Source organism: Hermetia illucens, chromosome 3, assembly GCF_905115235.1.
Source record: "Hermetia illucens chromosome 3, iHerIll2.2.curated.20191125, whole genome shotgun sequence".
NCBI classification, from domain to species: Eukaryota; Metazoa; Arthropoda; class Insecta; order Diptera; family Stratiomyidae; genus Hermetia; species Hermetia illucens.
The window spans coordinates 58,118,291-58,129,871 of NC_051851.1; the positions used below are offsets into that span (position 1 = coordinate 58,118,291).

Consider the following 11,581-nt stretch of genomic DNA (forward strand, 5'->3'; position numbering starts at 1 on the left):
CTGCATGGGAGAAATTGAAGAACCACCCCCTTTAGTGTGAAGATATACGAGATTTAATATTCCTCCACGCCACAATTGCCAGATGCCCTCATTAAATCCAAATATTGAGTTCAAACGATTTCTACATTTCTAAACGAATTTCGAGGTAATCAGTTGTTGTTAACAATTTAACTTTAATATTAACTTTATATTTATGAAATTTTATCGTAGGTATTTATGAAATTAAAATGGAGGGGGGTATGCATGACAGCTGACTTTTAGAGGAGAATTTCACAAAAGAACCAGATGCGTGAAAATGACGAACCCCTGTCGCCTTTCTTGAATGACTTGTTATTATTAGCATTGAAAAGGGCCAGGACTCCAAAGGCCGGCTTCATAAATTGTGAAACAGGACTCACTTTCGGAAACTACCCCACCCAAAAATCCGAAAAAATCAGGGTGGTGCGCTTAAATGAAATCTAGGCCCCAAAATATGTCCCATTCCGATATCTGCTCAAATAAACTTACTAATAGTATATTAACAACTTTTAGAAATTGACTGAAAAGTCCCCCTTAAATTCATCCTAGGACTACCAAATTTCGCAGCAGCATAGAGGACACTATTTCGTATACACGTGCCATTTCGTGGAAGTCTGGCCGTTAACGCCAAAGCTATAGAAGTTCAAATTTAGCAATTTCGCGCGAATTTACTGCTCACAAAGCCATGCAAATAAGATGCTGATGCCATAATTAACGAGAATAATTGACATTCCCGTGAAATATTCAATTCGCATTTATGAAGAATATAATTCTCCTCAGCCCTTTTTTGCATCTGTTGTAGGTTAATTCCTTCACTTTCGCTAATAATATTAAACTCCGAGTCTAAAGCATATGAGGTTGACTGTTATCAATACAGTGCTTTCCATCACATAATTTATTTAAACCGCTTTCTAAAAAATAGAGGGCAATGGAATTTTTAACTATGTGCACACGGAACTGTCATGCACTCATCACTCCTAACATAATCTTCTTCTTCAGCTTTTGTCCCATTCACAAGCGGGGTCGACTCATCGGGGTCAGTTTCGCAATTTGGCTTTATCAAATGTCTGATCTGGATGTAATCGTGAGGCTTTTAAATCCCCATCCAGCGTATGAAGCCACGGGTGTTTCGGCCGGCTTTTTGGTAATTTACCGTCAACTTCGATGTTCAGACCAATCTTGGCAAGTGAATTGTCGTTAGCGCGAATTAGATGGCCATACCATCGAAGACGCTTCTCTCGCAATTTTTCCATGATCAGTGCAACCCCATATCGATCGCGGATATCCTCATTTCGGATGTGATGAAAACGTGCCATAACAGTAGTCCAACGCAACATCTTCGTCTCCATTACCGCAAGACGCCGTTCATTGTCTTTTATAATCGGAACGGACTACATTGCGGTAAATTTTAGATTTGAGACGTTCATTGATACCTCGATCACAAAGAACACCAGTTGTGGAATGCCACTTCATCCAGGCTGCGTTAGTGCGTTAAGCAATTTCATAACGCAGTTCGCCATTGGCTGATTGCATTGACCCGAGATATTTAAATCGCTCAGTTCGGGGCAGGTCGCTCTCGCCGAACGAACTGAGCGATTTAAATATCTCGAGTTAATGCTATCAGCCAATGTGTTATCCTCCTCATATAGGAAACACAAAACCTTTTATACCTGAAACGTCAAGCTTCCAGTTTCCCCACTTGTTTAATTTTCGTTCCAATTCTTCCCAAACGTGTTCAGGAAAGTTCAGATCTGGTGACAGCGATGGTGCTTTCAAAAATTTCGGGCAGTTACAATTGAGCCACACAAGATCCCTTTTCCATCAGAGCCATGCAAATTAAATTGTGTAAATAATACTTGTATTATCTTAGGAATGGTTAAAAATGATTTGAATTATAAAAGTTTCCGATATTTACAGTTTTCCAAAGGTTAATATCCTTCTTAAAATATTCTTTGCGGAGCTAAAGCTTTTTTTACTAATGTATGACGTTTTTCCATATATAGTATTCTGTCATGAAAACCATATTTCCCAAGAAAGTTTTCTGCCGATTTCGCACAAACATCCTTTTCCAAATCGTTTTGGATTATATTTTTCAATTCATTTGCAGTTAAAAAATAATTTTATTAACTTATTTATAGAGTATACCGTTCATCAATATCTTCGATTTTTTCCACTGAGCAATTCTGCTCTCTTTTGAATTTGAAAATTTTTTTATAACGTCTAAACAGTGAAGTGACTTCCATCAAAAATTTTTCCGATGGTGCGGACAATTTTACCCCTTTCATGTAGCTTTATTATTAAGTGACCTATTTCAAGAGTTGTTTGTTTTGGCACGGACAGCCATTGCTTCCATATTATTTCCCTTTCAAAGAAAACTTGATTATTGCTGTACTTGTACTTACCAGTAAGCAATAATAAAAACCTAAATTCTACCGATTTGTCTGTGTGTCCGATTATTCGTTTGACGTGATTTTTTGCCTATTTGTTTTGATTTTTCATAATAATGTTGACTAAAAATAAATAAAAATCACTACGCTTGGGAAAGCACGCAAGAGAAGCGGAAACGGCGAGGAGAACAAAAAAAAAACACCTCTGAAGTGTAGACAGCGGCTATGGGAAGTAAAGCAGTTTGGTGGGGTTGGATCTGAGCGAAGTTGTTGTGACTTCAGTGACTGCCGGAAGGCACTCAGGCCATACTTGCGTATGCCGAAGACGGTTCCCTAAGTGGTGCTGGTCGCAACTGCTGCCAAAATCCAGGAGATGCGCGGGCGCCCCGTGATCGCGGAGATGTGGCGCGATGCCACCGACGTAGGGGAACTAAAGAGGAAAATGGCCTCGCTTACGACCAATGTGACCACCACCACTGATGGCGACGATGAATGCTTTACGTTCGAGAGAGTGATCGCAAACACGCTCGTCATCCGTTTCAAAAAATGGACGTTCCGGTAGCCGCATGCCACGGTCCGAATCGAACTCAGACGTGTCCTGGTACCATCTTCGGTTTGCGGATCGGACCACTAAATCTACCAGCCCACGCACTTTTCTCGCGAGTGAAGTTGTGTGGTCTCCAGGAGCGACAGCTGGTAGACGCTACAGTTTTCGTATTCCCTCAACATGATGCACCCCTAGCCATGTTTATCGATGCCTCAAACAGCACAGTAGACGCTCTTCTTCACCAGATGGAGAACAAAAACACACAACAGTTCTCAAAACAGTTGAATCCCACTCAACGGAATTACAGTCTCTATGATCATGAATTACAAGCCGCATATCTGAGCATCAAGTACTTCCGTTTTTCCCTTAAAGACACCATAATCCTCAAAATTTTGCCTTACGGCAGAAGCCCGACAAAGCGTTCTCTCGCTAATTTCAGCACTTAGCCTACACAGCCCGTTTACATCGAACATTCAACACGTGTCCGCTAAAAACTTAGTCGCTGTTATTTTGAGGATCTGTGAAATCAATATCCCATCCGCAGTCAATTTTCAGCAATTGCTCTGGTCCAGAAGGATGACGCATCTCTTCAGAGCTTGCAGTCGGACTACAAACACATAACAGCCGAGGCCCCCTGTCGGAAATGGATTCCGCGCTTTGGTGTTTCCGCCATAATCATTACAGGCCCAGTAATGGAATTCGAATCCACTTTTTTCAGAGCTCGGAAAGCTTCTTGTTTTCAAACGACCACACCTTTCGCACTCCAATGGGATATTGGAATACTAGTATGGAACGCAACGGGCGTCTTACCTTCGATTGTGCTTGGCCTCCTCAGATTGAAGTCGCCACCGCCATTTCGTCACGCGCAGCCAGCTACCCACACTCCTGAGGAGCTTGAAGTCTGCATCCATGTTCTGATGAAGGAATGATACCACTCGAAAGCTGCTACAGCCACCATACCAGGGTCCCTATAAGGTCCTCAAGCGTAGGGAGCACGTCAATGGCAAACCCAAGACGGTCTCATTAAACAAGCTGAAACCTTTTTCCAGAAAGCAGACGGGAGGACGGAAGCGTGAACGCCACTTACTATTCGGAGTCTCCAGCCGAAACATCTCGGTTTCAGTTAGGGGCGTAGCGCTGTGGCGCAGCGAACGTACACGGTTTGCGAATAGCGAGAAAATTGTTTTTCGATGTCAAGGGAGAAATGAAGCTAGTCAGTTGCCAACCGTCGCCGAAAGAGAGCCTAATATCCCCATTCATTTGAGAAAAAATAAAAATAAACAAATATTATTCAATATAATTGTATTCTAAAAAGAACGTAGTATCCACGTTTTATTGATGGAATAAAATCAAATAATGTTCATAACAACAGCATATTCTACAGGAATCTCGTCTCGGAGTCTTATGTTAACACTGGGAATTCCTGGAGTTTAACAAGTCTTCATTGTTATTGCTTTTACAACCACGATTCAGAAGACGCCTGGTTGATTTGAGTGTCTAATCAACTCTATCATTTTTGAATTACTAGTTTATAGGTTGGTGGTCAAAGGGTAGTATAGGTCCCAGGGCGAAACGTGGATTGGTACCCACGATGGAGCATAAAACCAGGGAAATGCCGGCTGAACCAACACCAAGAGCTCTACTACCAAAACCTATCTCCACCTCCACGTGGTGACCGCTGGGAGCTCTTCCGTAACGAAAAGCTGCAGACAGAGAAGGATGAAGGCAAGTCTCTCGCGCCTAAAAACGGGACAAACTGTACCAACTGGTCCTCTAGGCTGGGAGTTGGGTAGGGTTGACAACCCTACACGGAAAACCGATGTTACGGAGCCACGAAAGGAGCCTCGGACAGGATGGACTTTAAAACGACGGACCCGGCAACAACAACGGATTAACGATTGGCGCATTTTCTCATGGAACGTGCGCTCCCTGTACAGAGATGAAGCTGATGAGCAGCTAGCCGATACCCTGTCCCAATATAGGGCTGATATAACAGTATTACAAGAGATGCAATGGACAGGGACCTATTTCCTGGAGAAGAGCCGCTACACAATATATTATAGCGGTCATCTAGTAAACCATGTGCTCGGAGTAGGTTTCTTAGTCAGCCAAAAAATGAAACCTGCTGTTATCGGCTTTGAAAACATAAACGAACGGCTATGCACTCTGCGCTTGCGAGGCAAGTTTAGAAATATAAGCCTAATTAACGTTCACGTCTTACAGAGGAGACTGCAGAGTCGGAGAAGGATACCTTCTACGAGGCAGTAGAACGAACCCTCGAAGCTTGTCCCAGATATGATATCAAAATCATACTTGGGGATTTTAACAGTCAAGTAGGGAAGGAGCCCGTATTCAGGCAATACGTTGGCTCCCATAGCTTACACGAAAAAACAAATGATAACGGACTGCGGATTATCCAATTAGCAGGTTCACACGAAATGGTTGTTGGCAGTACCTGGTTTGCGCGGAAAGCCGTCCACAAACATACGTGGGCCTCTCCAGATGGGACCACTTTCAACCAAATTGACCACGTGTTGATCGAACGGCGCCACCTCCCAGCCTTGATGAATGTCAGAACATATAGGGGGGCCAATATAGACTCGGATCACTATCTCGTTGGCATGGTGCTCCGAGCTCGAATAACAATACCACCTAGAATCCTCTCTGACAATCAGGTGACACTTAACACTGAAACCATCCACAGCACAGCCCTCCACGACACCTATAAGAGGGAAATGGATGCCGCAATAACCGCAGTCAACAGAGGACCTGGAGATGAAGCATCAATAAGTGATCTTCACAATCACCTGAAGAACGTTATCATGGATACGGCCACAAACATACTTGGCCCCAGCACAAAAGGAGTCGAAACGGGTGGTTTGACGATGAATGTAAGCTAGCAACAGAACGGAAGAATGCCGCAGACCGAGTAATGTTGCATTTTCAAAGAACGCGGGCACGCGCTGAGACTTATCACGGACTCCGTCGAGCGGAGAAGCGACTTCACAGACGGAAAAAGGAAGCCTGGAAGAACCAACAAGTCTGTGAACTAGAAAAGTACAGGGAGCAACCGCACCAGATGCGGAAGTTTTACCAACAAGTCAGCAGGATGAAGCCTTATACACCTCGATGCTCATCCTGCCGAGACAAAGAGGGAAATCTGATTTCCGACAGAATGGGCATATTGGAGCGACGGGTTGAGTACTTTGATGAGCTGCTGAACAACCAGAACATCGGCGAGTTGGAGGTCCCGCCAACTGAAGACGACGGACAAATACTGCCACCACCAAGTATAGGAGAAACAGTCAGTGCAATTCATCGGCTAAAAAATCGTAAGTCGCCAGGAGCCGATGGAATAACAGCAGAATTGGTTAAATATGGAGGCGACCAGTTACACCAAGTGTTTCATCAACTTTTGCTCAAGGTATGGGACAGCGGATGAATGCCTGACGATTGGCAACGAGGCATTATCTGTCTCATACATAAAAAGGGAGATATCACACAGTGCAGCAATTATAGAGGTATCACGCTGCTGAGTACCATCTATAAGATATTCTCCACTATCTTGCTAGGCCGGATAGCCCCATACGCCCACAACATCATTGACCCATACCAAAGAGGCTTCACTCCAGACAAATCAGCAACAGATCAGATTTTCTCTGTGCGGCAAGCGATGGAAAAACTGTTGGAATATGGACAACAGTTGCACCATCTGTCCATCGACTTTAAAGCCGCCTATGATAGCATAGCCAGGGTAAAACTGTACACGGCTATGAGAGAATTCGGTATCCCAACGAAATTAATAAGACTGACTAGGCTGACACTGACCAATGTGCGAGGCCGGATAAAAGCAGCAGGATCACTCTCAAGACCATTCGACATCAACAACGGTCTACGACAAGGGGATGCCCTATCATGCGTCCTCTTTACCCTGGCCCTCGAGAAAGTGATCCGAGATGCTGAGGTAAATGCAAGAGGTACGATCCTCTTCAAGTCAACCCAACTACTGACCTATGTTGACGATATCGACATCATGGGAAGAACCACCCGAGATGTACAAACTGCCTTCATCCAGATCGAGCAGGCGGTGATGGTCGCGAGATCTTGGGCTGCACATCAATGAAGGTAAGACAAAATATATGGTGGCAACGTCAGCATCGAAGACAAATCAACCAACAACATCAAACCACACTGGTCAAACACGAAGAAGAATAAGGATAGGAGAATACAACTTTGAGACCGTTGACAATTTCTCCTATCTAGGGTCGAAAATCACAACCGATAACAACTACGATGATGAAATCCGCGCACGGTTGTTGTCAGCCAACAGAGCCTATTTCAGCGTACAAAGACTGTTCCGCTCGAAATGTCTCACCATAGTGTCAAAGCTCTTACTGTACAAGACTATGATCTTGCCAGTCCTCATGTATTCCTCGGAAACTTGGGTTCTTAGCAAGAAAAATTACGAACTCTTAGCCGCGTTCGAGAGAAGAACCCTCCGAAGAATTTTTGGCCCCCTACATGAGGATGGACGATTCCGTAGCCTACACAATGACGAAATCTATGGACGATACCATGACCGTCCGGTTGTGGATAAAATCCGGCTCAATAGGTTACGGTGGGCGGGTCACTTAATCCGTATGGATGAGGATGATCCCACCTGGAAAGTCTATAAGGGCAATATCTATGGTAGAAAAAGAAGACGAGGCAGACCCTGCCTAAGATGGAGCGATGGCATAGGTCAGGACGCCAGACAGCTTTTAGGGATATCGAATTGGTGGACCTCGGCGCAAAACCGGGATGTCTGGAGTTCTTTATTAAGGCACGCCTAGACCGGATACCGGTTGTTGCGCCGTTGATGATGATGAAACCAACTTGCACAATTTTTGTCAACAACTGATTCCTGTTGATGCCACTTCTTTGAGAAAGCCTAAAGAAAGTCTAAAAAGTGTGATCAAGTGAAAAGTTCATGACATGTGGAATTTATTCGAATTGAATGAAATATGTCGAAATGACGATAGTTTTGTGTCCTGGTTGGAAGAAAAAAGTTTAATTCCGCGGGCAAGATACTGTAAAAAACATAAGAAACAAAAGATTCTCGAGGGGAAAGGTGGGTTTGATTTATTTGTACATAAAGGTTCATCCGGTAAGAATTCCCAGCGCCATAAAATCTCTCGGGCTAAAGGCACGTGGTTTGAAAAATCGCGAATCTGTCCCCAACAAGTGGTTATATTGTCGCATTGCTTTGCCCATCACTTCTCCTACAATGATGCTATAAGGGAAGTTTCTATTTTTGGTGAAATCCTCAGTTCCGAAACTGTGGCGATCGATATCGGAGAAGTTTTTGTATGATCATTTTAGACCAATTATATGAACAAGAAGGACAAATTGGCGGTACCGGTAAAATTAAAGAAGTGGATAAAACTAAAAGTATGATCGCGGACGTATGGTTGATGGACACTGGATTGTCGATATGATTGAAAGAAATTCAAGTAATTACCCAAAACTCTCCATAATATTATAAAAAACGGTCGCAGTGGAATCAACAATTTTTTCCGATAACTGGAAAGGATATTCGAAACTGGCTGATCATGGGAAACAGTGAATCATATAAGTTGAAAAATGAGAACTAGGTTTTTTTCCTGATCCTGTAAATATTTTTATTTTTTCTCCGCATACGATCGTTTCGGAGACCACGTACCTCCTTCTTCAGTGCTAGTACCTAATTAATTAATCTACCTTAAGCTACCCTTATTTATGTTGAAACTTTTTAGCTCTAATTACATCCGGCTTAATCAATTTATCCTACCCATATTTCCCACATCTTTCTATTTTTTGTATTTCTTACATGTGGCATAGCTTTTTCACCAGGGTCGATGCACAGTTTCCTTCGTCGTGGTTTAGGGTTACGTGGCTCCCTTCGTTGATGATGTATAAGCTTTCTACTGTATCTAAGAGATGGGGTTTCCGCACCCGCTTTATCCCATCCACATTGTCTATCGTTATGGCATGTCCCTCTTCCACCATATGCCTTGCAACCATAGACTTTATGTTTCGAGGATCGTCGCTTTTACGTTTATTGTACTCTCTTAGGTGCTCCTCGAATCGAGTTGTCACTAGTCTTTTAGTCTGCCCAATGTATACTTTTCCACATTCTGGGCAGTTGACCTTATAGATTCCACTCATCTCTTCTTTATTCAATTTATCTTTGGCTGAACCTAGCTTAGTCCTCAGTTGTCTGTTAGCGCTTGGGCTTACTGTTTCGATGTTGTGTTTTGAGAGTGTATTCCTTATTTTGTTCGATAGCGATGAAAATGTAATGCTCGCTCTAATAGGAGCATTATCCCTTTTTTGTTGCTTGTAGAGTGTTGTAAGTTGGTCCCTATTTATTCTATTTTGCTTTTTACGTAAGATTCTATATATTTCCCCCCTGCTGTATCCGTTTTTCACCGCAGTGTCTTTTATGTAAGTTAATTCTTTTTTAAATCCCTCTTCTGTCAATGGTGTCACTAGCAGCCGATGTATCATACTGTAGTAAGCCGCCATTTTCTGCCCGTATGTGTGTTTCGATATCCTTGGTATGGTTCGCTGTGTGTGAGTTTTCTTTCTGTATATGCCAAACTCGAGTTTATTGTTGGTTCTTATTATTGCTAGGTCCAGAAACGCTATCCGTTTGTCAACTTCCTTTTCCATAGTGAAAGTTATGTTGCGGTGTATGTTATTTATTGCTTCTAGTGTTTTCTCGATGTCTTCGTTTGGGATTATGACCAAAATGTCGTCTACGTAACGTGCCCAAAATTTTGGCATGATGCCCCGTTTTTCAATTTCTTCTTCAATACTTTTCATGAAGATTTCGCTTATCAAGGGGGATAACGGGTTCCCCATTGCTGCTGTTTTGTGTAGACTTTCGCCTTTTTCCTCTCGTCATTTCCCCGCATTGTTCTGTTAGCCAATCCTCGAGTTTCCAAATGGCTTCTTTGGTTGGTATGCTCGCATATAACGCTTTTATATCGAATGATACCAGACAATCGCTTTTCTCTAGGTTTTTGTATGCAACCAGTTTCTCCACTAGCTCCATGCTGTTTTTTTACTGCATACTTGCTGTGGTAATTTCCGATGGTGCTTATTTCTTTCATAAGCCACTTTGCGATTTTATAGGTTGGAGAGTTGGTGTCCGCTATGATCTCTCGTGTCTCATTACCTTGCTTGTGGATTTTTGGCTGGATCCTCATTCCCGGTAGAGACGGGTTTGGCATCCTCAAGGCTGCAATGTTTCCCAGTATTTTCCTACTTTCGTTGAGTGCCTTTTCTACCCCTTTTATGGATTCGGGGAGGGGATTGTTTCTCTACTTGAAAAAATTTCCATTTTTCAGTTTTTCTTCTAGGGCACTGTTGTATTCTTCCTTATCTATTATTACAACCGCGCTTACTTTGTCGGCTTTCGTGTAGAAAACATCCTTTTCTCTTAATTTTTTAACTATCGGGTCATATCGATATATTTTTCCCCATATTGTTCTCTTGTCTAGAATGTCCCCCGCTTTTTTACGAACTATTTCCTTTGATTCGGAGTCTAGGTGCCGAATGGCTCCTTCTACGTCGATGACCACGTCTTCCATTTGGGGTTTAGTATCGATCGCGAAATTGAGTCCATTATTGAGTAGTTCCAGCTCACGTGTTGTAAATGTTTGCGACGATTTGTTGATGACAAAATTTGGTATTTGTTGAACCTCTAGGGGGGAAGCTTGTCTCATGGGTGGTGACTTTATCTTCATACTGTCTAATTTTTTGTTGAGCAAATCCCGTTCTCGACTTTTTTCGCATTCGAATGCTCTATCCAGTTTAAACATCTTTGGTTCTATCTGAGTTCCTTCCGTTGTTAGATCTTTTGCTAACCTCAAGTGTGCATTGTAGGCAACTAGGTTGAATTTGTCTAATTTTCTGTACTTTTGATCGATACTATCTTTCATAAGCAATCGGTCCATTTTGGTTGTCTGATTTTTTGCGTTATATAATCCTGTGTGTAAATGGAAGACGTGGTCATCGACGTAGAAGGAACCATTCGGCACCTAGACTCCGAATCAAAGGAAATAGTTCGTAAAAAAGTGGGGGACATTCTAGACAAAAGAACAACAAGGGGAAAAATATATCGATATGACCCGATAGTTAAAAAATTAAGAGAAAAGGATATTTTCTACACGAAAGCCGACAAAGGAAACGCGGTTGTAATAATAGACAAGGAAGAATACAACAGTGCCCTAGACTAGACTAGACCCAGAACTGACAAATTTTTAAGAATGTGGAATTAAGCATTAACCAACTGTAACCGTAACTATAAAAAATCGGAAAAATGTCCTTTAGCTTCTCATGCAATACTGTGTTCAGCCGAGTGTGGTGCCAAACGATAGATATTTTTAAGGTGCATATCCATACTGAATTTGAGTTCACAGGACTTTATCGTTATGAGGTTACATGCAAAATTCGCGATTTTTCCCTAAATTTTGTACCGTTATTTCACCCCTTATTACCCCTAGTCGCTACAAACCACATACATTTTTGCAATCACCATGCTATACTTAACATTTGTGGAACTCTTCTATTAAAGAGGTTCACACCCCCTAATCGCAAAAAC

General features: G+C 42.5%; 1 protein-coding gene across 1 annotated transcript; it reads right to left on the bottom strand.

The window, feature by feature from the left end:
* Positions 1–8,796: 8,796 nt before the first annotated feature.
* Positions 8,797–9,837, bottom strand: LOC119652024. Its single transcript, XM_038055958.1, has one exon. It carries the CDS (start codon positions 9,835–9,837, stop codon positions 8,797–8,799), a length of 1,041 nt encoding a protein of 346 aa, XP_037911886.1.
* Positions 9,838–11,581: the final 1,744 nt, after the last annotated feature.

Excerpts from the sequence above, each read along its gene's own strand:
- LOC119652024 (XM_038055958.1), bottom strand. The coding sequence starts at position 9,837 with ATGGGGAACCCGTTATCCCCCTTGATAAGCGAAATCTTCATGAAAAGT.